Source organism: Microtus oregoni, unplaced genomic scaffold, assembly GCF_018167655.1.
Source record: "Microtus oregoni isolate MIOR12 unplaced genomic scaffold, Mior012 000028F_ref0000031, whole genome shotgun sequence".
Lineage (NCBI taxonomy): Eukaryota > Metazoa > Chordata > Mammalia > Rodentia > Cricetidae > Microtus > Microtus oregoni.
In genome coordinates this window covers 27,034,860-27,062,836 of record NW_024543087.1, presented here as the reverse complement: position 1 = coordinate 27,062,836, position 27,977 = coordinate 27,034,860, and the positions used below count along the sequence as shown (strand labels likewise).

Genomic DNA, 27,977 nt, shown 5'->3' with positions numbered 1-27,977 from the left:
TGAACTCAAACACAGAGCAGCCAGCCATACTCACACTGCTTGGGCCTGTCTCATCTACAAGTCCCTCTCATAGAAACCAACTCATTTCCCTTCCCATGATGTCCCCGTTGCTATGAGATGATATTTCCATTCCAAAACAAAGAGACACTGGGACTCAGGAAAGTCAGACTGCAGTCCTAGCACCACATAGCTTACAACTAGCAAGGAAGGGAATCAATCTTGGTCATGCGGTTCTGTGTTTCAAAATTATTTTTGTGCATGTGATCTTAACATTAGTAAACATAAACCACCATCTCCTTTTGATGAGCATGTTTGATTCCTGGGCTCACTTTATGCCAGATGCTGCATTACCACTAGCTGACCAGCCTGTGTGAAACACCATGTTACAGATCATGTGATGCTACAGATCATGAGGTCACTTCTGCTGTGCCACCCTTCATTACCTGACCATAGCACTATCTTTAATCCGTTCAGTAAAATGACAGCAGTATCTAAGAGGATTACAATAATTATGTTAAAAGCACTTTACGATGAACAAATCTTGTCCCTGTGCCACACAGCAGCCTTAAATGCTTGGAACAGGATTCAAGAACTAGGAAAATGAAGTGAACCATATACCAGGGTTAAACAGGGCCGAAGGGAACCCTTTAGTGACTTTTTAGAAAGATTAACTAAGGCTGTACAAATAGGAGTAACAGACCCAGAATCTAGATGAGTACTTATTGAATCTCTGGCTTTTGAAAATGCCAACTTATAATGCAAAAATATACTTGGGCCTTTAAAGGTTAGATCAGCACCAATGGATGAATGGATCCTGCATACAATGAACATTTGACTATAATACTGAGGCTTGGGGAGAAGCAATTTCCAAAGGTATGACGAGACTTCAAAATGCCAAATGTTTTAATTGTGGTAAAATAGGACATCTGAGAAGGGATTGTAGACAAGGAATTACTAGAAATAATGTCTCCTCTGGGAATAGCAAAAATAGAAGGTATCAATCTTCTGGATTATGTAGGAGGTGTGGCAAAGGCCGACATTGGTTCAATAAATGCAGATCAACAAAAGACAGACAAGGCAACCTGATACCATCAGAAAACTCCTTGAGGGGCCTATGAGTCAAATGTGGTCCAGGCATTCCCAGTCACTGTGGAGGACACGTCTCACCAGGAAAATTAAAAAATCCATTGCCTGCTGTAAAAAACCATGCTGTTCTGGATGATGGGATAAACATGGAGGATGAATCAAAAATTCCAACAGGAAATAGGAAGCATATATTTTGGCAGACTTTTATAAATGTTCAAAGACCAAAACTAAGAGTGTGTATAAATAATATTGTAACTGAGGGATTACTAGACATGGGTGTGGATGTGAATATCATTACTCCAGAATCTTGGCATCTGAATTGGCCTCTTCAAGAGGTAGATGTTCAATTCCCAGGAATTGGAACCCTATCTCAAGTGAAGCAAAGCACAAGATGGGTTGAATGCATAGGGCTAGAAGGACAAAGAGAAAACCTGAGGCCATATCTAGTTAATATTGCAGTGAATTTATGGGGTCATGATCTGCTGCAGCAATGCAATACCCAGATTAACATTCCTGCAGTCCCAGAAACTCATGTTTCTGGGAAGGATATTATAAAGTACTATACACAAAGGTCACCAGCTAGTCAGGCTGTACAAGAACACAAAGTGACTTAGTACCTTTAGAGGTACTAATGGCCGTACCTTTAAAATGGTCAACTGAGAAACCAATATGGGTTAAACATTGGCTTTTAACAGAAGAAAAGCTGCAGGCTTTAGAACAGCTGATGCAGGAACAACTAGTTCCTGTATCATATTGAAGAATCAACCAGCCCTTGGAATTCTCCTGTATTTGTTGCTAAAAAGAAACTGAAAACAGAGAATGGTGACAGATTTAAGAGCTGTCAATAATTTAATTCAACCTATGGGCCCTCTACAATCTGGAATTCCTCTGCCTTCTCTTTTACCAAAAAGATGGCATCTTATGGTTACTGATTTAAAAGATTGTTTCTTCACTATACCTTTACAAAAAAATGACAGAGAAAAATTTGCCTTCATAGTGCCTACTTATAATAATTCTCAGCCTATTAGGAGATACCGGTAGACCATCCTCCTACAGGGAATGCTCAATAGTCTCACCCTGTGCCAATACTTTTTTAGTCAGCCATTGGAGATAATATGTAAACAATTTTCTAAATCTATAATTTACCATTACATGAATGACATTTTGATATCTGACTCAAATGTAGAAAGAATGTTTGAAGAAGTAAAGAAAGGTTTGCCAAAATGGGGATTACAAATTGCTCCTGAAAAAATACAGAGAGGAGATTCTGTCAATTACCTAGGTTATAAAATAGGTTTACAGAAAATTAGACCACAAAAGGCACAAATTAGGAGAGACTGATTGTGTACTTTTAATGATTTTCAAAGATTGTTAGGATACATTTCCAGTCTACTACCAGCTGTGGGGATAATACCTGATCTAATAATTCATTTAAACAAAACCTCAGATGGTGTCAAAGACTTAAATAGTCCCGGGGAATTAACAGCTGAAATTGAGAAAGATTGACTGTCATTGAAGAGAAATTGCAGGAGGCACATGTGGATAGGGTGAATCCAAATCTTAATTTCATTCTAGTCATATTGCCTTCCAGAATTTCCCCTACAGGAAATTTAATGTAAAAAAAAAGATATTATCTTAGAATGGATCTTTTTACCACATAAACCAAGTAAAAAAATTAAAAACTTATGTGGGAAAAGTCTCTGAATTAATTATAAAAGGAAAATTGCGACTTCTTCAACTAGCAGGTATAGACCCAATAAAGATTATAGTTCCTTTTACTACTGATAAAATTAAAAAATTATGGGAAGATAGTGAATCCTGGCAAAGAGCTTATGCTATTTTTTTAGGAGAGATTAATAGCAATTATCCCAAAAGTGATAGAATTAACCTTATAAAAAGAACTACTTGGATCCTTCCCCACATTTTATAATTATTGTACAAGACACACCAATAACTGGAGCCTGTAAATTTTATACTGATGCAAATAAATCAGGAAAGGCAGGTTACAAATCAGAATATTTAAGTAAGGTGGAACAAAGCCCTTATAATTCTGTCTAAATTTTAAGGCAGAATTATATGATATTCTCATTGTATTAAGGAATTTTAAAGAACCTCTCAATATAGTTACTGATTTGTGATATGCAGAAAGAGCTGCCTTCCATATTGAAACCACTTAATTTATACCAGATGATACAGAATTGACTTCATTATTCATTCAGGTTCAAGATATAATCAGGAACAGGCTTTGTCCCATATACATAACACACATCCAATCCCATATGGGTCTGCCAGGTCCTCTAGCACAAAGTAATGCAGAAATTGACCAATTATTGATTGGAAGTGTTCTGAAGGCTTCATACTTTCACAAGAAACATCATGTCAATAGCAAAGGTTTAAAGAGAGAGTTTCTGTTACATGGCAACAAGCTAAGAAAATTATAAAGAGATGTCCTACTTGTTTTTTCTATAACCAAACACTGTTACCTGCAGGGAATAAGTAACCCAAAGGATACTCAAAGGAATGAAATCTGGCAGATGGATGTGTTCCACTTTGCAGATTTTGGAAAATTAAAATATGTACACCACACCATTGATACTCATTTGGGTTTTCAATGGGCAACTGTTTTGAGCTCAGAAAAGGCCAATTCAGTAATCACATTATTTATTAGACATTATAGCCATCATAGTTATACCTACACAAATAAAGACAGATAATGATCCAGCATATGTCTCTAAGAAAATGAAATGGTTTTCTGCTTATTAAAATATAAAGCATATTGCAAGTATACCAAACAATCCTATAGGTCAGGCAGTTAGAGAAAGATCAAACAGAACTATAAAGTACATGTTAAACAAACAGAAAGGTATGGAAAATACCCCCAGAAATAGATTACATAATGCTTTATTAACCTTGAATTTTCTTAATGCTAATGAGAAAGGAACAACAGCAGCAGAGAGACACTGTATAATAGAAAAACTTCTGAATTAAATCACCCGGTATATTTCAAGGATGTGATGACCTCACAATGGAAACCAGGAGATGTGCTACATTGGGGAAGGGATTTTGCTCTTGTTTCCACAGGAGGAAAAAAGCCATAGATCAAAATTAATAAAGATTGGGTTTGAAAAAGAGAAACCTCTTGAGAAAGAGAAATGATGGCTCACCCACAGAGGTGACAATCATACAGGCAGTAAGAAAAACTCATAAGAGTTGGGGCAGGGTTCTGTTCTTGTCTTTGCAGGAAAATACTCATCTTCATAAAGTCAAGAGACCCTGGACATCAGGATGTCTAAAAAGGAAAAGATAACTATCCAGATTGGATCACCAAGCAAAGAGAATTATGATTTATGAGGACAGGTTACCTGAGGGTAAAAAAAATCACTGAACATAAATTAGAATAATAGTCATGACTCACTTAAAAATCAAAGCTGGCTTTGGAGTTGGACAATGACTCTATCCTTCTCTAAATCCAAACATGTTGTTAAAAGAAAAAAATCAGAGTTGCTGTCTCATGTCAGGAGTCATCTGGTAAGGGACAGAAAGAAGAAAGAATTCAGGAAAAAATTTTACTTTTCTCTATACCTATTTTTGTCTTTATCATATCTTTCATTGAATATATGTCTATATAATTACTGTTTAAGTTTTCCACAATGAACAACAAATTTTCCTGCTGTAAGCATTGAAGTTTCCAGGAAGAAGTTGGTGCCCCATAACAACAACTCCACCTGGTAGATATGACATCATGATGCTGACAGCACTACTATAAGACCGGGTTTTGGTACCAGCTCCTCAAGATGATTCCAACTTGGTTAGCTGAAATGGTGCACCTTTTTACAACCTTCCAGCCAGAACTCCAAATAGGAACCTCAGAAAAATCCTACCAAATATTCAGAGATTATTTGTAATTATACCAGGCAGTAATCTTGACTCTTAACCATCATTTTACTTTCACAGGATCCCATAGAAAGAACATTGCCCCCATGACAGTTGGAAGTAATTCTAGAAGACAATGTTCTGTCTCCCAACAAAGTTTGTCCTCAGGGTTAGAGACATCAATTAGAGATTGATTATAACTGGTATAAGGTTGGGGGTTAGGGGTTGGGGTGGAATTTATGTAGGCTCAGGGATCCACAGCTCTCCTCTCAGGAGCAGACGCCTCAGCAGAGACGCCATGCTCCTGGCTTCTGGGCAGACACACGCTATGAAGCTCCGACCCAGGATGGACATAGGCTAGAATCTTCCCGGTAAGACCAGTGCTCACAGATTATTAGAGATGGGTTATTCCGGATTATCAGAATTAGCCAGTAAGGGCTAGAGCTAAAGGGCCAAGCAGTGTTTAAATGAATACAGTTTGTGTGTTGTTATTTCGGGCATAAGCTAGCCAGGCGGCCTGGGTGCTGGGGACGCAGCCCTGTCGCCCCTATTTACTACAAATGGCGCCCAACGTGGGGCTCGAACCCACGACCCTGAGATTAAGAGTCTCATGCTCTACCGACTAAGCTAGCCAGGCGGCTGGGGTGCCAGGGACGCAGCCCCGCCACTCCTATTACTATAAATGGCGCCCATGGGGCGTATAGAATATTAGAAATGTGCCAAGCAGTGATTAAAAGAATACAGTGTCCGTGTAATTATTTCGGGCATAAGCTAGCCAGGCTTACAATATTTGTACAAATATTGTATGAATAGACAAAGTTATTTTATCATATTGTATGCATGCATGCTTCTACCTCTGCTTAAGACATTTTGTATATTGATATAATTTATCATACTGCACTATATATTTCTACTTCTGATCAAGATATACATTGTTTACATTTTTAGTATGCTACATAATATTACATCATTGTCCTCATTTGTTGCACAGTTGTTTAAAGATTGTTTAATATTCTAATATCAAGTCTTAGTCTTTAAGCTATTTAAGTATTAAGAATAATAGGTCAATAGTCAGCCATGTTTGTCATACTCATAGTTAGACTAATCAGATTCTCTAGATACATAGAGATTGTATTCTGCATAGATAGGTAATCTTCAACCACTTCAAAGAACTGTAGAATATGGCATTTAAATAAATTGGTTCTGTTGATGTAAGACACAATTGCTCCTGGCAGTACTGATCTCTTCCCCAGAGAATGTTAAATACCAAAGACACTCCACTTGGAGGTTGTTTTCTTCTTGGCAAAACTGGCCTTTAGGCAAGGACTGCCCATGCCTCAACCACTGACAAAATGCACGATGTCTAGCAATAACAAGCACGATATAAGAAAAAAGGCTGTCAAACCTTGCCAAGACAGGGTGAGATAGTTCTGAAAATTCTGCCTCTGAAAATGGTCTGTCAGTTACTCTAGGCCTTAGCCAAAGTTAGTTGCTCCAAGGTTGCAAATGAGACTTTGGGTGATTGAACAGGTAGCTGGTTGTCTCTGTCATTTATTGCACATTTTGGAAGTTGCTTGATTGCACTTCCTGCCTACCCAAGTAATATTATCTCCCTTCTCAGGTCTTTGATGTGGTTGAAGACTAGATAGTCACAGTAACTTTCCTCTCATGATTTGGTCAAGCTATTTCTAATACAAATCTTAGACTCCTTAGGGTAGGATAATTATTGAAACATTTAGTATGTTTCTTGTTCGATATTGTTTATATTTGATATATGTTCTTATTGTATATAGTTTTGTATTGGGTTTGGAACTCTCTTGTTTAAACAAAAGGGGGAGGTGCTGTAGGAATTCTTACAGCCAGTAGCCTTTAAGATACCAGCCCACTTGAGTGTGGCCTCTTATACTACAAATGCCTATATAAAGCATGCACACACATATACACACTCTCTCTTTCGACTGCTGAATTTGGTTCCTCTCCCCTATTCATGCAGAGGACTGTGATCTATGAGCCTACCTCTAAATAAATAATCCTTTATTATGCTCAAATCTGAGCTAGTGTGGGATTATTTTATAACTTCCATCATCACCTTGGCAGGGAAATGTTCAGGCAATGGTATGGCATATTACTAGTAATGCATTTTCAATACATTCCCTAAAATCACAAAGTCTTTTCTTTTATTAGCAAGTATATGAGACAATACTAGTTCAAAGAAAAGGAACTATTTCCTGCTCTTGGCCTTTTGGATTCCTTGATTTCTTCACAGGGCACCTACGGGAGGAGCTGTCTCAGGGAATTGATGGACTTGCAGAAACCCCATAAGGTGATCAGAGAAGCTGCTCATGGGTGCTCAGGGCTGAGGAGAAGGGGGTATTAGGCTTAGTTTGGGAACTCAGAGAAAGGGGAAGGAGCTAAATCCTGGAGGACCCAAGAGGGGAAACAACATTCAACTCCAGGAAGAGGACTGAGCAGCTCAGAGTCAGGAAATGGAATGATACATCCGAGGAGGGATGGACAAAGCGGGTGGCTGCTTCCCAGGGCCTGATGGGAGATGAGGAAGGAGAATGGCAGGGCCCCAGATGGGAGTGTCAATGCCATGACGACTTTGACTTTTCCTCTAGCTCCAAAGATTTTAGTACTAACTACTTAGTGAAGAGAAGACGGTGGGAGAATTTCCTACTTGGAAATTAGAGGAAAGAATGGCTGACTAGCCATTAACAGGCAGGGATCCCAGATGAGGATAATGAAGCGTGTGTCCCTCTAAGTAGCCTGTGGGAAAGGCAGGAGTCTCTCTGAATCTAAGCACCCACAGTGGACTTGGCTGCTGGAGAAAACTGTAGTGCACTGACATGGGGTCGGGGATGTTGAGAAATATTATTTTCAGGTGTGTGATTTTTTGTTTTGCTGCATTTGTTTAACTCTGTGAAGCTGTGTTACTTGCCTGTCTAAAATACATGATTTGTCTAGTAAGGAGCTGAAAGGCCAATAGCGAGGCAGGAGCAAGGATAGGTGGGGTTGGCAGGCAGAGAGAATAAATAGAAGGAGAAATCTGGGAGGAGAGAGAATGAGGAGCAAGAGAACAGTAGAGGAGGACATCAGGGCCCAGCCACCCAGGTACACACAACAAGCCAAGGAGAAAGAAGTAAAGAAAGGTATACAGAAATAGCGAAAGATCAATCCCAGAGGCAAAAGGTTGTCGGGGATAATTTAAGGAACGCTGGCAAGAAACAAGCCGAGCTAAGGCTGCAAGTTTATAGCAAAGAATAAACCTTTGTGTGTGATTTATTTGAGAGCTGGGTGGTGGGCCCCCCAAAAAAGCCAAAAGAATAAAATGTCACACTATAGGGGGCTGCAAATGTGATCATGGATTTTGTCTAAGGAAAATAACTGCATCAAAAGAACAGTCCCAAAGGAACTTGACAGGGACAGAGAGGCTACCAGAACCACCTGGGGACCCTCATTAAAAGCTTTCTTGCTGTCACCTTGAGCTGGAATAGCCTGTGTTGTAGAATATTATTTTAAGATGTGTTATGCTGACTGAGGTTGCTGTCGTGCCTGGTCCTGCAATAAACACACAGCAACTATATTATTTGCCATACTGTTTGGCCAATTTCTAAGTTAGCTTAAGCATATTTCTAGCTAGCTCTTACATCCTAAACTAACCCATCTCCATTAATCTGTGCATCACCACAAGGTCGTGGCCTACCGCCAAAGTTTTGGCAGGCTCCAGCAGAGACATCTCCAGTGGCAGATATAAGGCTTCTTACTGATTCTTATTGATTCCACCTTCTCTCTCTCTCTTTCTCTCTCTCTCTCTCTCTCTCTCTCTCTCTCTCTGTGTGTGTGTGTGTGTGTGTGTGTGTCTTTGTTTAGGCTGGGGACCATTTGTTTAATGATGTACAGATGTTCTTTTGTTTATGCTGCATTTGTTTAACTCTGTGAAGTTGTGATTCTCTGCCTGTCTAAATCACCTGATGGCCTAATAAAGAGTGACCTATAGTAAGGCAGGAGAAAGGATAGGCGGGCCTGGCTGACAAAGGGGATAAATTGGAGGAGACATCTAGGAGAGAAAAGAAGGAATGGAAGAACAAGGTGAGGAAGACTTTAGGGGTCAGCCACAGAGTAGGAGTGAAAGCAGGACATACAGAAGCCATCAAAGGAAAGGGTCCAGAGGCAAAAGGAGTTTGGGTAATTTAAGAAAAGCTGGCTAGGAACAGGCCAAGCTAAGGCCAGGCATTCATAAGTAGCAATAGGTCTTTCCAGATCATGATTTGGGAGCAGGGTGATGCCTCCCCCCCCCCCCACCAAAAGAACAAAACAACTAGACTAAAAAGAGTAAAACAAGAAGCCTGGAGTAAATCTGAGTTTCACAGGTGCCCAGGTGCTTTTAGATCAAGGCATCTTGGGGCATTAAACTGGTTTCCTAAGGGTGCTATAACAAATTAATGCCCTTGATACTAATGCGTTCTCTATAACATAGAGCCAGAAGTCCAGACAAGGTGTTTACAGGGCCAGGATCTCTCTGACAACCACGGGGCATGGGCAGAATCCTTCCTTGCTGCTTGTAGCTTTGCTGATTCTTTTTTTTTCCCTCGGCTATGGCTGCAGGACCCCTACCTCTGCCTTTGTCTTCTCCTGGCCGTCTCCTCTTTGTATGTATGTCTCTCTTCTTCTGTGTGGCTTGCCTGATCATCTAGGATGATTTTTCAAGTTCCTTAATTATGACAATATGTGAGATCATTTTTCCAAATGAGTCCCCATTCACAGGTTCTGAGCTATAGGCATATCTTCTGGGAGGCCTCACCATCTAACTCAGTAAAACCATTAAGGCAATTAACTTATATGGATGAACGGGAGAGGGGCATGGATCCAGAACTGCAAGCTGAGGTCCCTAGCAGTTGACAGAGAAGAAAAGACAGAACGATGGCAGGGACCATTCATATACACATCAGCACCTCTCTGGAGCTGAGAGACAAACCCCCATGCTGCGAAGCATCAGGGCAAAGCCCACCTGAAAGTAGTACAGGATAATAACACACAAGTTCGCAGAGCCACTGTGACCGTGCCGCCTTCAAATGCAGGCAAGAACTCTGAACAGCCGAAGAGACTTAGTTCACTTTCTAAATTGGATTAATTTGATATGAAGCTCAGATTTCCTCTCTAAAACAGTGACGTCCTTTCCTCCCTTCCCTTGTCCTTAAAGTTTGGACAAGCCACCATGGCGGAATGGGATTATTTTGGCTTAAGCTGTTTCTTTAGGGTCAGGCAAACCTGCTAGTCACCAATACTGGGGTTGGTTTTGACTCTCCCTTCTCACCACCTACTACGGCCCCAAACACCTGCAAGGGGAGTAGCTCATCCCGCGTTCTTATAGTGATACACACACTGCCCCATTAAAACACCTTACTCTAACCATTTACAGAAACATCTCTTCTTGGAAACCATTATAGCAGTTTTCAGAATTCGATTCTTACGGAGAATCCAACTCTCCAGCATGCGTTTCTAAAGCAGAATCCAACCCATGCCCTCCGAGACTGTTCCCAAACATGTTCTAGTTAGCAAACTGGCAGGCTCGCCTGCACAAGTCTGTCTCTGCTTTGCTAGAACATCTACAGCATTGTCCCCCAAAGGTTGAATTCACGTACATTAGGGGGATCTTAGGTGCATTCTTCCTCCTAGTGGGTCTGGGGTAGTGTGGGAGGCAAGGATCTCAGGTTGGGTCCCCACTGCCAGTCCAAAGACCACACTGAGGAGCAAACAGCACGACTTCACTGCACTGTCTGACGACTTCCCATCTGCGGACATACCTTGGAGTTAATTCCTAGAACAGCTACATTCTGGCTCCCTACTGGTGACCCCACCTGACACAAACCACACAGCCTTACCGAGTGGCAGGAATTTGCCTAACTACAGTGTTCCACAACAAGATTGCTAACTAGAATAAAAGCGGGTGAAGTAAACAAAACCGATTCTAGAGCACTGCCTTACACGGGTGTTCCGTCTTCGCTAGACTAATAGAGATGGTGAAAGTTCACCTACACACGCAAGTTAAATGAAGCCTAAGGAGGAGAAGGTCCCCTCCTCTGGTGAAGCGGTAATAGCTATGATGGAGATGATGAAGAAGCCAGTGATATCAAAGCTAACATTTGCTGAGCACTTTCTATGTGCCAGGCTCTGTACTGAATGCTGTACGGACATCACGACTCATCACTACCAAGAGGAAAGTGGGAGTCGCTAAAAGATGTCGAGGAGAAAGGGAAGGTATTTCACACTCCATGGTATAGAAGGGGAGGGGACAATTTGTACAAATCCCAGGACAACTCAGAAAGTTGCTGCTTTACAGTTTGGTAAACGTCCCTGTTGAGTAAGGATGTCTAAGTCTCATGTCAGGAGATGCCTGCTGTCCTTCATCACCTGATGCTAGCTAGCCTTGGCCCCTTTCTGCTGCCTTGGGAGTGCGGTCCCGGATAAGGAGGGACTTCCTCTGGCGGACTCCTCCTGTTTCACCCAGTACTGGCAGTCTCACCAAGGTTGCCACAGATACCTGATGCCTCTCCAGACGGCACAACCAGCTAAAACAAACCATGTTGTTTTCAGCTACAGACTTCACAGGATTATTTTGCTCACATGGAAAGGGTATAGTTCTATACGAAGTGGATGATTTGTGTGCTGTGACACAGAGACGGAACGGTCAATGGTGATTACCTTTCCTTGAATGGGGCCGTGGACAATTTCAAGGCCGGTGAGCTACAGAAAAAGTCCGCACAGGTTCCACTGTGGTGATCCTGATTGGGGGGGGGGGGGGGCACTCAGACAGGATGTAGTATAATCCACAGCTGACAACAGCCTGCATACCAGTCTCTAAGTTCCCAGAGTGTTCTTCAAATGTGTTGAATAAATGGCTCAGTGGTTGAAAGTCCCTACTGCTCATGCAGAGGACCAAGTCTGGTTCCCAGAACCGACGTCTGGTGGCTTACAACCACCTCTAAGTCCAACTCCAGAGCGATCAGACTCCTCTACTATAAATGGGTGCTTGCATTCACATGCACAGACCCACACACGTGTAGTTAAGAAAGAAATCTTGAAAATATAAAGGTCTAATGCTTTCTGGCTTGCTACATGCCCACTACTCCCTTTCTCATTGCAGCCCACAGTGAATGCTCATACTGCCTCCTTGCGTGGACAGCATCTGGCTGACACTCTAGTTCTTCAGCGCCCCTCCAGGCTATGGGGGAAACGCTCTCCACGCAGGAATCCTGGCAGGCAGAGTGCAGGGAGCACACACCTCACTTCGACCTGTGTGTTTTCACTAAGGGGTCTACTCAAGCGGCAAGAAGTGATCAAGCCATCAGGTCTACCCACACTCCCTTTAGAAGAGAGGTCCATACTCATCTTCAGTGGGTGCTGTAATGGGGAACAGTAATGGCCGAGTACCACACACAGGCCTTTATTTAGCTCAGCACTGTGTCAGAGGACTCTGAGCTGACATCATCCCAGTACATCGCCATGTCCTAATGTGACAAGGACAAAATGACAGACTATGAGAATGGAGCCCGGCAGTCAGGGCTTCAAGACAATGGGGCAAAACAATACAGCGTATCCACCGAGGCACAAATCAAAACTGCTTCATGGAACAAAAGATGCCAATGCTAGGAGGCCAATTTCCTTGCTAGAGATGCCATGGAGACGAAGTGCTGCCCGGAGAGCAGTCTGAGTGGTCACTGTGCACTGGGAATTCCTGGACCATGACGCCGGGGCTTTGGTCTGGCTCTGGTCTCACCTCCTCTCTACCTTCAGCTGACAGCCTCACTTTTGCTATGGTTTCCCACGACGTTCTAGACACATGGGGTCAATGTACAGAGCTCTCTGTTTGGGGCTGCATTCATAATTTCTCCATACACACATTTCCCACAACTCCCCCTGCATGTTTCCAGTTTGAAGCCACTGTTTGCACTGTGATTACTGGAGGGAGGCCAGGTATGGTGGCGCAGGCCTTGGAGATGTCCTGGGGTTGTGAAAGCCACTTCCTCCTAGAGTTTGGGAAGCCTGGCTGAGCAGCAGAGTTGTTGAGCAAGCGCACAGAAGGCCTGAGGAGGAGACGCACATGGCACTTGGCTCTGGTCAGCCAACAAACGGATGTGTGATAGTCTTGACCAAGGAAATCAACAAAAGGTGGACCAGAGTGGGAGAAGAGTATTAAGAACTACGTTCGGGCGGCATGTGCTGACTTTACCCTGAAATTACTTTTATTAAAGCAGAATTCATCAGGTATGATACGTGTGGGGGCGAAAGCCGCACTGGGGAGGCAGAGGCAGGAAGAAGGTGAGTTGGAAGCCAGCCTGGGCTACACTGAGAGACCTTCTCTCAACAATAACAAAACTCGGAATGCAAGTTTCTGGCACTCTCTGGGTATTTAAATAGTTCTCCTGTTCACACGTTTTAGAGAGAATTTATCTACACTTTAAGCCGTAAAACTCCTCAAACCCAAACTGTCCCAGATAAAAAGCCTACAACACGCCGTTGAGAGCAACTGTGCTTTATACTTACTCAGCTAAAAATAATCTAAACACAGGTTATGCTACTCACGTCAGTTTCTGCCTGTGCAGCTTTCACTTTAGAAAACAGCTCAGAGGCTGCACAGTGGGCGGAGCGTCACCCTGGACTCAGTACAGAAAATGGCCACCCGGTTGGGACCTGCACACAGCAAACAGGGTATCTTCTGGGGACACACTCATCCCAGACACAGAGGCACTTCTTTCTCCTCCAGTACCGTAAATCTTACTTCCCAGAGAGTTTGTTTGCTGAATACCGCAGTAACTAACCACCAAGCTCTTACTATCTCCCCAAGCGAGGGAGCCTCGTGGGGAAAAACGTGTTTTTTTTTTTTTTTTTTTTTAACATAAGATGGTTGTTAGGATTCAAAGGGAGCCTACATTAAACCTTACGAAAGAAGAAAACCATGCTGACAAGTGTTTCTGAAGAGAAGAGCAAAGCATTTCGCCAGAAACTCTAGAGTCAGCTCTGTCAAAAAAAACAAACAAAAACCTCTTTTAATTGGTTTTCCGAAAATAAAAATGCCAAAACAAAAGATAAAGACAAACACGGAGAAATGAAAGAAATACCAAAGCAGGGCAAGAATTGACGCAGCAGGATATTTCTGTTTTGGAAAGGACGAGTCTTCCAGGTGACTGAGAGCACATCTGTGCAAAAAGTCAACTCACAGTGAATGGGGCCTGAAGACACTCAGAATCACCAGACCTTGATGGGGGAAAATGAAGGTCGGGTTGTCTTCTTCACTCCAGTTATCACAGGCCCTGAGTACAGCCAGGGCTCTAATGCCCAGCCTGGGAACAACTCCACTCAGGCCGCCCTTCAGTCACCCACGTCAGCAGAGCGATCCTTCCCTCGTTTCCCATGAAAGCCATAGGAAGGGTGACCGCACATGAAGGTGTGATTCAACAACAGGCACTCAGAGGGTGTGCCGGTGACACTTCCATCACACAGACGGGTGATTCAGCGCTGAGGCAGTACAGAGAGCAGCTATTTGACCAGAAGACGGATGCTGAAGCAGAATGTGCAGTGTGTTTTTAAAAGAGGAAATCCTCATTTACATTTAGGAGCCAATCCCAGTCCTCTTAGAGCTGATCAGAGGCAGGGGGGGGGGGGTCACACAAACACGGAAGCTCGGGAAGGCGACTGTGGTTACATGGCAGAGAGCAACGTGGGGCGGGTCCAGGGGGGTTAATGCTGGACCACAGGCACTTGGAGCCTATTCTTATATGATTACAAATATGATCCATCAACATGGATAATACAAGTACGCAGTTTTGGAGCACAGGCGTCTTTCTCCTTTCTTCTGCGTCCTACAGATTGCCATCCGCAGTCGTGGTAATTTTTGTATAAAACGCAGATCCCTGGTTCCACTCCAAACCTACTGAATCAGACAGACTCTCACGGCCCAGACATCTACATTTCGGTCAGAGACCCCGGTTAAGTCTTATTTATATTTATTCATTATTCATTCATTTATTTTTAACAAATTTTCTTTAAAAGATTTGTTTCTATTTTATGTGAATGAGTGTTTCATCTGCATGGATGTAGGTGCCCTGCATGCATGCCCAGTGCGTGCAGAGGTCTGAGAGGGTACTGGATCCCTTGGAATTGGAGGTACAGACCCTTATGAACTGCCCCCTAGGTGTTGGGAATCAAACTCAAGTCCTCCGCAAGAATAGCGAGTGTGTTTAACTACTAGAGCCGTCTATCTCTCCTCTGGTGAAGCCTGATTCACGCTACACTCCTGGCCACTTCAACACACGCAGGACAGAACATAAAACGGGAAAAATAAATAGACTGGAATGAATCAGGAAGACACAGCTTCCTGTGCAGATTCACCTCAGCACGGATCTCCATCTGTGTTCAAGGCTAGAGACGAAGGAAGTCACCACTTGTCAACTGCCTACCATGGTGTAGTTACTGATCAAACTACCACTCAGAGCTTCAAAATAGACCAACAGAAGCTGAGGGTGGAAAAACTCGGGACTTTGCGTAAGTCACAAGTCTGGAAAATGGCCCACCTAGTTTGAGAGACTGGGTTTATCTGACTCCAGGATCCTCATTCCATTGTATTAAGTCATATGCTCAGAAAAATGGAAACATTACTTAATATATATGGCAAAAAGCAACCGAATTAAATTACTTCTAGAAACTTTGCAATGACAAAGGTTTTTTTTTCTTTAGTTCATGCTTTTAAGAGAGATTCTCTGATTTGTCTGCTGATAATAGAATACAGTGCTCACCCCACTATCAAAACCACATTTGGCATCCTGAATTTTAATAATGAGGCGTATGCTTGGGAACATGCTAGGATCAATGATTTATGCAGGATTCATTCTTGATTTGTGCATGCTATAAACATAGGCACTGTGCATATCACACTCCCTTGCAAAGAAAAATGCACACAGACACACACTGCACCTCTTGCCCAGTCTCATGCTCTTAGGCCCATCCCTCCTACTCCACGGTCCAGTGAAAGCCACGTTCCAGAGGCTTCTGGAAACATGCTCCTCTGAGGTTTTTTGCTTTCTTCGCAGGCTTCTGTCTCCCCAGGTCATTTCTTTTCTTACAAGGCTCAATATTCAACCACATTTTCCCATACCCTAGTGGAAACCTTGTCTCTTACCTTTTCATAATTTTCCCGTATATCAATAGCTCCTGAATGGGCCTTTCCCTTCCTATGGGGTCCTGAATCCCATCTGGGTGAGAGATAGCAGCTTCAGGGCTTTACACATAGAGTCCCCTAGGATGCAACTCGTCACCTTCTTCTCAGGGTCACCATGGCACCATGGCTCTGGGATGCTGTGCCAGTTCCTTCTCCAGCGAGACAGCTGAGCCAGCCCTTGCTTCTCATCTTACCACTGGCAACCCTGATTGGATAGCATCACTTTAGGCCGGCCCCTTTTCTGGGAGGACTGAAGCAGCCTTCTTCCTTGTGTCCTCCCAACCTCCTCTAAGCTATATACAGGAGCAGGCTCCTACGGCACAGCCATGACATTTCCTTGTTCAAAGAGCCTTAATGACACCATTGATTAACACATTCCAATTTCCTAGTTGGCATTCAAGACCATTATTGTTCAGCAACAAATATTCTCCAGTTCTGTTTCCCCCTGGGCGCCTGTATAGACCAGTTCTAACTCAACTAGACTTGATACTTTTCACAGAATTTGCTCCATGCTTTCTCAGTCTTTCTATATTTATATTTCAAATGCCTCCACGAATCACCAGAATGATTTCTTTTTACATTTACTGCCTGGACACGGACACACACACACACACACAGAGGAGGGGGGATGTGTATGTGTATGTATATGTGTATTTCTTGTTTTTTTCCAGCTCCATTAACAGTCTGAGAGGGAAGTGTCAGTTGATTTTCTGCTGAATTCTCCAGTCCTTCTAGCTGGGCCATACTATGGCAGCTACTAGATAAATATTTGCTGCATAACATTTATGAACTTCATGAAGTGCACGAACCACGTGCACATTCGTAGTCTCATTTGTTTTTATACGAGACTTTTGTCATAACAAGTGACAGTCAGGTCGTGCAATTTGAGTTCTAGTGCTTACTGCAGTTCCTGGGGCTGCCTTTTGGCTTTCTATCACATTAATCAAACAACAGTGTTTGTATGTCTTCAATTGCTTTATTTTAAAATGCCCACAGTTCTCTGGTCTACGAAGCTAAAAGACATTGTTTTGAATAAAAAGGTCTCTTGTCAGACCGCCTATGGGCAAGGTGTAACAATAGGAAAGGCCTCCACTGTGAGTCACATAAATAGGAAAATGAAAAATCTCAAGTTAGATTTCAGGACTTCGAAAATGAAAATGACACAAGTCAATCTCCAACACTCTTAAAGCTGATTACTAACAGAAAATCTCCGACAGCTGGACAAATGATTCCTTGCTAAAGACTGGCCATGACAAATATAGTTATAAAAGCATAATCATGTTTCTGAATACTCAAGAATCTCAGGGAAGTTCAATAAAAAAATAAACGAATCCAGAGGCCTGATGACTGTGTATAAATGCAAAGCATAAGTTTAGTAGGTGTTAAAAGTGGAAAAGAATGAAAATTTGAACTAAAAAGCAAGAACTTTGAAATGTTTGTCTCTGCAGTCCGTTCCTGTGTCAGATGGCATTGTGCGGTTGCTGGAGCAGCACTTAGATGAGTTATGGCCGAGTGGCCTGGCCCGCCAACTCCGCCTCTTTGGATTTCGGTAGAAATTATACTGCAAGCATCAGGAGGACAGGCGGTCAACCGTGAACTCTGTGGCCCCAGCCAAGCATTGTGCATACAGAATACACGCCGGCCTTTCATGGCCCGCCATCATTTTACATCTCAATCCTTTAAATCTCTTCTTCCTTGACTTAGTACCGTTGAGGAGTAAATTATTAACACACTGCCTGGCACATAAAGACACAACCGTTTGACAAATGGTACTTGTTTCTGTCACCACCTAGGACTTTGTAACCGCCTCCAAGGTAGAGCATAGCTGCCAGGGCTGCCAGTACATCTGTGTGAGAACTGCAAAGGGCGCTTGCACACTCTACGGCTAGCAGAGGGCTCACCCTACCGTGAGTGGAGAGGCTGGCTATGTGCCTGGGAAACACAGTCCTTCCTTGACCTCAACCCGCTGGGGTAACGATAAAAATGCATTTTAACTCTCTGGGCTTTTGTCATGTTTTGGGGTCCTTACGACTTGAGGAAGCTCAGATCTATCAAGACATGCACAAAAGTTCACATAAAAGCTACCAGCAGAACTAACATGAGAAGCCAGTTGTTTTGAAGTCCTGTTTTCTAGTTCTCCCTCCCCACAGGGGACTGGCATACCACGTGTCCTGTGTCCTTAATAACACACTGCTTGAGAGTCATGGAAATTTTGCAGTACACAAACCTGGCAGGTCGAGATTATGATTCAGACACCTCCAGGAGTCTTTCAAAAACTGCCATTTCTTATTTTCGTGCAGACTAAGGAAAGACACACAGTTTAGTTACCTCAGTTAGAACGGATCAGCCTTGACGGAGTTAGTTTCTGCGCCGCGGCAGAAATCACTTGGCAATCCTTGGTTCTGAGTCTCCCATCTCCTCCACATCAGGATCTAAGAGAAGACAAATGCGCAGCGTTTCATGGCTAGTTTCTACGATTCCATCGTTCAGCGACACAATTGCCATTGGTGTATGTGGAGCACCCCCCTCCCCGCTGCTGCGCCCCCGTAAGCCAAGGACTGCCTCAAGTGCAGCCAGTTGATGGGGAATCTCTGCAATACCCCTCAGCTGAAGGGCACATTTCCTCATTTTACAGCTGCTAGCACTGCCAGGAACCTGTTGCTGGAGGTCACACAGTTGAGTGAGCGCTGGGACTCAAACCGAGGTTACCTTTCCCGCAAAACCTATGCCACAAAACACTAAGCCGGGGTCTTAAAGGCTGTTTTGACAGTGACCCATTTTTTTTCCAGATTACGTTACATAAGCCAGAGGCTTCATTAGACAACGCTCATCTTTACTATGTGCAATGCTTACTCTTTTTTAAAAACCGTACTATATAGTCTAATCTTTAAAAATATTTTTTCAGCTGTGACCCACCAAAGGGATTCTGCTAATGGGTTTTTGGTCTTGGAAAAACACTGGTTTGTCGAATGGCATGCTAGAAGCCTGTAACCCTAGCAGTCAGCAGACCGCTGCGAGTTCGAAATCAGCCGGAACTGCTTGCATCTTGACCATTCTAGGCTCCTTAGCGAGACCCTGTCACGAAACAAAAACTCTACTCTTTAATCTCAGCTACAGTAAGTCACTATGTTTCTCTGGAACCACAACAAAACTTCCATTCTTCCCAGCCATGAGAACCCGAGCGAGCGATTGAGCTTCCCAGTTAGAACAGTCTTTAACCTTTCAAATAGGTATACAGTACATAAACGCATAACATCTAGAATAGATCATTAGAAGGGATTTTCAATCAGGCCCAAACTCCAGAACGGAAACAGACACTTACCCACCGCGGAACAGGAGTTATAGAGCGGAGCCGCAGATAGGCTAAAATCTCAGGTTATTTATCAGCTAGTCTGCAAAGAAGTGTCTAACGACTGGCTGTTGAGTTGTCCCAACAGACCGATGGCTGCAGGAGGAGAAGGAGGCCGAGGCTGCAACCCCCTGGGGGCAGGGCCCTGGCTTTGCACGTCCGGTTCAATTCCAGGGGCTTGGTGTCGCACCAGGATCTCATCGCGATCCGGTAGGGTCAGGACGCTGCTCAGGTTCGCGCTTACAGGGGAGGGGAGGCGCGGTAATCCTGAGCGGTTCCCGAGCCCCAGGTGCGCGACAGTCACCCCCCTTCCCCTGCTCCCCCTCTGCAGCTGGGCCTGGTGGGGCGGGACGCTCCACCTGCGGACGGTCGCTGGCTGCTCGGCCGGCTCGGCGTCCGCAGCTGCAGCTCAGCCTGAGCGCTGCCCCCTGGCTCCCGGCTCCCTCCCGGAGACGCGCGGCCCCGAGGCACTTACGGGGCTCCGCCACCCGAGCGCTTCCCGCGGGGTCCACGGAGCTTCCGGACCTGCGAGTCCGGCCGCAGCGCCGCCCAGAAAATGGACGCCGGCTGCTGGGCCCGAGCGCTCCGTTCCACCCCGTGCAGGCCGGAGGGCGGCTAGACCTCGAGCGGATGCCCAGGCCTCAGGGAGGCTGCGGGTCGCGGGGCTCCAGCCCCCCGGTGCCACCGCTACAGAGTCGGCTGGGACAGGACTGCGGGGTCACAGAGCAGGCCCTGGGCACCGGGCGCAGGCCTCGGGAACCCAGGTCCTGTGCAGTTTGAGCAGCACCAAATTCTCAGGAACAAGGTGTCACCTGTGGTTTCCCATGACCGTCAGGGGAGGCCTAGATTATTCCCCAACATGGTATAAGAACTGTCTCACCCCAAAGAACGGACCCTCTTCCTCAAATAAAGGCCACTGCCTGCCTGCTGGCATCCTTCCTCCACCAACTCACAGTGTGGCGTGCTTACTGCCTCATGCACACCTAGGTGCAGGTGTTTGTTTTGTTTTGAATCATCCAGCACTGAGTCTTTAATTTGTTTCTTTCGAAAAGACTCCCAGGCTACACCTTAAGATTTTGAGAAAGGCTATTTTCGTGGAATACAGTACTGGCCTTTCTGTATGCATCCCAATTCCTCACCAAGTGTTAGGAATGTGGTCATTTCGGTGATTTGAGTAGATTTTAATAGTATATGCAAAGTAAAGCATCTTAAATGATGCAGGAAAAGAATGAGAATGGTGTCATTTAAGAACAGAGCTGTGAAGGCGGATGGGTTGAGCAACATGCATAAACACGTAACAAGCAGTTCCCAGCCGTCTCAATGCCAAGAACCCTTTTATTCGTTCTCTCCGTAGGCCAGTGTTCAGAAAGATCAACTCCACTAAACTGCATTTATTAAGCAATGATTCATCTTCCCCTTAAAAAAAAAAGCCTGAAATGTTTTTGTCTACATAACTGTCAATGAGAACTTCCACAAAACCTGAGCTAACTTGTTGATAATGGTGAAAGCCAACCTTAAAAACAAGACCAAAGGAACTCGTGGTCTAATTGCATGTCTGTACGTTTGTATTCGAACAAATAAAGCTGGCCTGAAGATCAGAGGGCGGAGTTAGCCACTAGTTAACCATAGAGGCCAAGAGAGCCACCTTAATCCCAGCACTTGGGGGGAGGAAGCTGGAAGATTGGGAATTCAAGGCCACACTGGGCTACCTGAGATTTAATCTGCCTAAAAGAGAGACAGAGCTCACACCTTTGATCCCAGCATTTGGGATCTCACTCTTTAATCTCAGTACTAGGGAAATGGAGACAGGACAGCTAAGCAGAGAGAGGAGACAGGAAGGAGCTAAGCCCTTCTACCTGAGGTTTCAGTAGAAGTCTCTCTAGCAGCTTGCTCCTTTGTTTCTCTGATCTTTTCAGCCTTTGCCCTGAAATCTGGCTCCAGGTTTTCATTAAGACCAATTAGAATTCATGCTACATATGTCTCCACTGAGGCTTCTGGAAATTCCGAAAAAAAATTTTTTTTTTGAGACAGGTTTTCTCTGTACTTTTGGTTCCTGTCCTGGCACTAGCTCTTCTTAGATCAGGCTGGCCTCGAACTCACAGAGATCCGCCTGCCTCTGCCTCCCGAGTGCTGGGATTAAAGGTGTGCGCCACCACCGCCCTGCTTCCAAAAATGTTTTAAAAACTTCAAAGAAAACTGCTGTACACAGAAGAAGAAACTATAAGCCATACTGCTGGTGGTGACTGATGGCTCGTGACTGCCGGGTAGGAGGTGAAGAGCAAGGCAGTTTGGCCTTTTGGATTCAGCCTGCCTGAGTTGACAGCTCAGGTTTGTTGCTCTAAGGCCACACCTCTGGCCTTCAGCTTCACTGCCTAACATGCAACAAGTTTAATAGTGATGCCTACCTCCTAAGTGTTCTTTGTTTTGGTTTTTTTAGCTGAACTACTTAATACGTGTGAAGCTTTCACAGCAGCGCCCAGCGTTATAAGTTTGCTCTAATTTCAGGCAGGTGTGAGTGTTAACAGTGCAGGTTAACTTTCTGGGCAGTGATTTTCCATGGGGGAAGCTGCTAGGGTCATGTGGGACTTAGACCCAGGTGGGACTCCAGGGCCCACTCTTCATCTTGCTAAGGGTTCCTGGAGGCATCTTGATCAGGTGCGGTCAACAGCTTGTTTCTAGGGAAATTAGGCCCTGGCTTTCTGAAGTGTAAGTGTCATGGCTCCTCACCTCTACCGGGGCATTCACAAACAGTTGCACTTCTTTCTTAGAGGAGCCAAATGTGTTCTCCAGAAGCAAACAGATTTCCTCAAATTGTTATTAATAACTAAACTATCACAGTAATAGCCTAAAAGTTACGTAATCAGCTAGTCCTTCAAAATTTTCCATCCTCTCTCATAACCAGGCTGTCTTAATCATCCTGAGTATGAGGAACTATCTGGAAATTTCCAGAAACATCCCACCTTATCATAATTATACACTTTTCTGTAAAGGTTTTTTTTACAGAAATTTTCTTTTCTAAAATAACTACATGTGGCATTGTTCATGTAACAGTTTCCATTTCAGTGCATTTAAAAAGGAAAACAAGGAATCTAAGACTTTAAATTTCTTCCTCTTAAACCTCGGTCTGGTTATCTTTGCTGCCACTCCGATGCCTTCCTTGTCCAGGCAGCTAGCTCTGTTTTCTGTCTCATTTTGTTTACTTCCCAAAGGATTTCTGTTAGACTGCACGTGCTTTCTGATTAAGACTGGGTGCACCCTTTCTTTATAGGACTTCAGGATAGTAACTAAAAAGACTAAAATGTTGCCCTTTAAACTCTGGAAAGTCATCCTCCAAAAGTCAGGTCTCTGGCAACTCTGCCAATTTATAGTGAACATTGCCCCTCACCATGGCATTCTCAGTTCTCAATTCTAACTTGGTCTTCTGTCGTGGTCCACGGATCAGCTCCACGTCTGGGCACCATTATGTCAGGGTCCGGTGCTAGCCCGGACCAGAAATTATTTCTCTCTGGACCAGACCCTAACATAAACTATCTCTCTCTGGACCTGCTGGAGGCGTGGTAATAAAGACAACTCACATGGCGTTATCGGGAGGGAGATTCTCCATGGTCCCTCATGATTTCCTGAGTTCACATGCTGAAGAATTCCTCCTTGTTTATTCTCCAAACAGTCTTTATACCAAAACTTAACTGAGGGGAAATACATTCGCATTCTGTTTCCTAGGTAACCAAGTGAATGGCTTTTAGTCACATCCATAACCACCTGTGTGCTCTGTGTGCTGGCTATTCCATAGGTTTGAATTAGCATCTCTCTCAGGCATCCTCCAAATTACAAAGAAAGGAGCAAAACAACATCCTGACCTTTTGTTAGGTAGCGACAGCCTGTCTGGACGGTCACGTGGCCAGGGGTGGGGAACTCTGGCTTGATAGCCTGGCTGCCATACCATATAGAAATATGGGATGTGCACTCATGTTCTGCCTGCATATATATCTGTGTGAGGATACTGAATCCCCTGGAAGTGGAGTTACAGGTGTTACAAGCTGCCATGTGAGTGCTTGGAATGGAACCCAGGTCCTTTGAAAGAGCAGCCGGTGCTCTTAACCACTGAGCCATCTCTTGGGTCTTCTTTTCTTCCGGCTGCTTATCTCTTTCCGTTCAAGCCTTTCAGACCATCCCATCCCATCCCATCCCTATCATTTTCTGTCGTCTACACCACATTCCTGAAGGACTTCCCAGGGATGTGATGTGGTGTTGACATGGACCACAGCCTCTGTCAAAGCATTTAGAGTTGAGATGTCAACTTGCAGATACATTTGAGTACCTTTGGCAGAGAAATGTATAAAAATGCCCATCTTAAGAGACGTGGCCCTGGCCTACAGGATGGTTCCTGTTCTACCCAGGGTGGGGATTGAGAGTTGAGTGCTTGCTACCCATACCAGGCTGACTGTTAGTGGAAATGGGATAGTCCAATGAAACCCCAAAGAAGGCTGTCACACAAGACAGATGAGATGTTGGCCCTACCCCTTAAAAAAAAAAGTCAGGAAGGTGGTGGTGCATGCCTTTAATCCCAGCACTAGGGAGGCAGAGGCAGGTGGATCTCTGTGAGTCCAAGGCCAGCCTGGTATACGGGACAGCCGAGAACTCTCTATTATACAGAAAAACCCTGTCTCAAACAAACAAACAAACAAACAAAAAGAAAGAAAGAGAGAGAGAGAGAGAGAGAAAAGAGAAAGAAAGAAAGAAAGAAAGGGAAGGAAAATGAAAAGAGTTGGAATCTGACCAAGCCTCAAGCCTCTAGCCCTAGACTACCAATTTACTTTATTTATTTATTTATTTATTTATTTTGCAAAGATCTAAGGGAAGGGGGGAATTGTGTGGAGCCAATGAAATTCAAAGTAGTGTGAGACGAATTGTGTGGAACTTACTTGGAATTGTGCTTGTCTGGTTAATGACCTAATTGGACAAATTCATATATCCCCTAGAGATGTGGTGGCAATGAGCGGTACGGTGTGGCCCTGCAGCAGCTATACATATTTTCAATAATCTGCAGTTTAAAAACGTCTTTTAAAGAAATATTTCAAGCTTACAGAAGAATGGCAAGGACTCCTCTCTCTCTCTCTCTCTCTCTCTCTCTCTCTCTTCCCCTTCATCTTTCCCCTCTCTCCTTTTCTTCTCTCTCCCCCCCTCTCCCCTCCCCTTTTTCTCTCTCCTCTTCCCCTCTCTTCCTTCCCTCTCTCTCCCCCCCTCCTCTCCTGATTCATTTAAAAGTTCCAGACATTATTCTGGAACATTATCCAGCCCCATATAATTCAGCATTTCTTTCCTAAGACAAAAATTTTTCTTAGAATTTGTCACTTTTAGAGAAACATATCAAGAGTCAAAGATAAAAAGATTTGAGGTAGCCGGGCGGTGGTGGCGCATGCCTTTAATCCCAGCACTTGGGAGGCAGAGGCAGGCGGATCTCTGTGAGTTCGAGGCCAGCCTGGTCTACAAGAGCTAGTTCTGGGACAGGCTCCAAAACCACAGAGAAACCCTGTCTCGAAACCGCCCCCCCCCCCCAAAAAAAAAGATTTGAGGTATGAAAGCCAGGCTTAGTGGTCCACACCTTTAACCCCAGGATTTAGGAGGCAGAGGCAGATGGATCTCTGTGAGTTCAAAGCCAGCCTGCTCTATGTAATGAGTTCCAGAACAGTCAGGGTTAGAGACCCTATCTTGAAAACAACAACAACAAAGATATATAGTGTGGGATTTCCTTTGAAATAAAGAAGAGATTTGCATAAAAGAAGGAGAACCTTTGTTAAGCCCTTATATGTTCAAGATTTTCATAGTAAAGTTTTAAAGTGTATGTTTGTGAAAGATTTTTAAATGGTATAAAATGCATGTGCTGTGTTATCAGTTAAGAAAATATACAATATGTCTACAAAACATTAAAATGTTTACTGAATGCAGATAAAAGATTAAAATGATAGGTGTAAAACATTAATATTCTAGTTGTTTCACTGTAAGTATATCATAGTTTTATTTTAAAAAGTAATAAAATTAGGAGATAACATTCAGTAGAAAATATGACTAGAACTTGGGGCCAGTGGGATGGTTCTATGGACAAAGGTGCATGCTGCCAAGCCTGCTAGCCTGGTAGTTTGAAAGCCCTAAAAGTCATCCCCTGATATCTACATGTGTGATGCGCACGTGCGCGCACACACACACATACACACACACAGTTTTAAAAATATTAGAAATCAAACAAACATATTGGCTCAATTGGCCAATTTGTCCCCAAAACACATTATAACTTACAAAACAGAATCATCATCCATTCATATAATCCCAGTACTCTAGAGACTAAAGCAGGAGGACAGTGAGTTTAAATTCAGCCTGGGCTACGAAGGGAAACCCTGCCTCAATAAATGGAGGAAGAGAGGGAGGAAGTGAGGGAAGACGGATCTTCAAATCTGAATCTAACCTGTGACCTGTTTTTGTATGGCCTGAGAATAATTTTATATTTTTTAAGATTAAACAATATTTTTTAAATTATGTTATTCATAATATGTATCTTTGTTGGCTTGTGTGCACATAGTACAGGTGCCTGAGTAGGCCAGAGGCATTGGATCCCTTGGAGCTAGAGTTACAGACAGTTGTGAGCAAGATGAGTTTTCGGAATCCAACTTGGGTCCTCTGCAAAAGCATTATTTTCTCTTAACCAGCTAAGCTGTCTTTCCGGCCCAAGTTTTACATTTTTAAGTGATGGGGTTGAGGGAGTGTCAAACAGAAGAACATTATATGATGAGAAAATCATATGGAGTTCAAATTTCTTTGTGCAAAATAGTGTAGAGACACAATTACAACCACATCTATTATAGTTATTATGGCTAATATTGTATGTTATATTTTATTTCATCAATACAAAATTTGAAAATTTGCTTTCTTCTTTGTTGTACAGATACTCATGCAATATCCTCAGCTTTGCATCAACTCGCTGTTTTTTTTTTGTTGTTGTTGTTGTTTGTTTGTTTGTTTTGTTTTTTGAGACAGGGTCTCACTTTAACCCTGGCTGGCCTGGATCTCACTATGTAGACCAGACTGGCCTTGAACATTCAGAGCTCTGTCTACCTGTACCTCTGGAGTGCTGAAATTAAAGTTGGACAGCACCACACCCAGCTTAAATAAAAAACTGATACAGAGTTCCTTGTGGATCCCAATAGATGAACTAAAGTTTCAAATGACTGAACTAGAATTAGGTTGAGAAATCAGAAGATAATTCTGAAGTAGGCCAACCCTGGCCGCCACATAAGAAAGTCCCTCTGCTTTTACCTAAACTCTTAAGGGCAGAAAACTGAAGAAACCAGTGTGAACCCCCGTGTTTCCTCTCAAGCTACCTTCTAAAACTTGACTCTTGCCAGGCCCAAAGCAGCCCATTTGTTATAGAAAAGGAGCTGCCTGGTTCACAGATCTCTAGAGAAAGTCGACTCCATCTTTAAAATCAATCTGTTGAAGTATTGTCTAATTCTTTATTTTGGCATTGCTTGAACCCAGGGCCTTATATATGCTAGATAAACACTCTACTCCATATTCCTAATTAAAAAAAAATATGAGGCATTAAAAAAAAGGCCTCAGCTGTTTTCTATCTGATCTTTTATAGACGAAAAGGCTAAACTTCCCTGTTAACTGGGAACAGTTGGTTTAATAGAAGGAACATTAGACTAGGAGTCAAATATGAGACTACATTTGACTCCGCACACAACCTCCAAAGGTGCAATTGCTCTGACCAGTTCCTCCAATGAGAGAAAAAGAACCACGCTTGGGGCATGTCAAGTCTGGTTTGAATTTCTGTCAGCGGCAGGCAAGAAGCACAAGGAAGACAACATGCTCAATGTTCCCATGCCACCCTGTCCTGGTTGTTCTGCAGACCAAGGCATTCAGACAATCAGAATCTCCCCTGGGGATGGCCAAGGATCACTGAGACCACACAGGATGGTGAAGAAGAAGGAAGGATGACAGGGAGGGGAGGGAGAGGGAAAGAAAAGAGGGAAGAAAGGAGGAAGAAGAGGAAGGAGGAGCAGGCTTTGAGGGAGCCAAATGTAGAGAAGCACGGATTTGGGAAAGAGAATTTCTTGGTTCTGCAGCTTACAGCAGGTATTTTGGGTAGTATTAGCCATGGTCACACCATTTTGTAAAGCCCCACTTTTGGTTTACAAATGAGAAGTCTCAGAACTAAAGTAACTTGTTTTTCTGGATTCTTACCCTCCCTAGTCTACCACCCTCTGGTAAAGGCTAACCACCACTGGAGAGTTTATGGGTCGGCAACATTCTGTAACCCACTGTTAACTTCATTTCTCCGGCTACACTAGTAGCGGCTGACCATGGGTCAAAAGAGGGACGTTTTCCCATCCCCTTCTCCTTTTCTGCCCTGGGACTCCCTAGCCTTTAAGTGGAGAACTTAGACCACAGATATCC

General features: G+C 43.7%; 2 protein-coding genes across 10 annotated transcripts in view; one reads left to right on the top strand and one right to left on the bottom strand.

Moving 5' to 3' along the window:
* Zbtb38 (zinc finger and BTB domain containing 38) overlaps positions 1-27,977 on the bottom strand; it is an 81,240-nt gene that overhangs the window by 26,422 nt on the left and 26,841 nt on the right. For 6 of the 9 annotated variants that reach the window (XM_041676861.1, XM_041676864.1, XM_041676862.1 and 3 more), the window contains one exon: positions 18,506-18,609. The gene's annotated coding sequence lies outside the window, so the exon portion shown is untranslated. Of the gene's footprint in view, positions 1-16,138; positions 16,158-18,505; positions 18,610-19,499; positions 19,628-20,001; positions 20,025-27,977 lie in introns of those variants that run through there. The other 3 variants (XM_041676867.1, XM_041676866.1, XM_041676870.1) reach the window with 3 other exon arrangements.
* LOC121464188 (translation initiation factor IF-2-like) lies at positions 19,509-20,449 on the top strand. Its single transcript, XM_041676871.1, has 2 exons — positions 19,509-19,736; positions 19,858-20,449. Exons 1-2 carry the CDS (start codon positions 19,619-19,621, stop codon positions 20,304-20,306), a joined length of 567 nt encoding a protein of 188 aa, XP_041532805.1. The 5' UTR covers positions 19,509-19,618; the 3' UTR covers positions 20,307-20,449.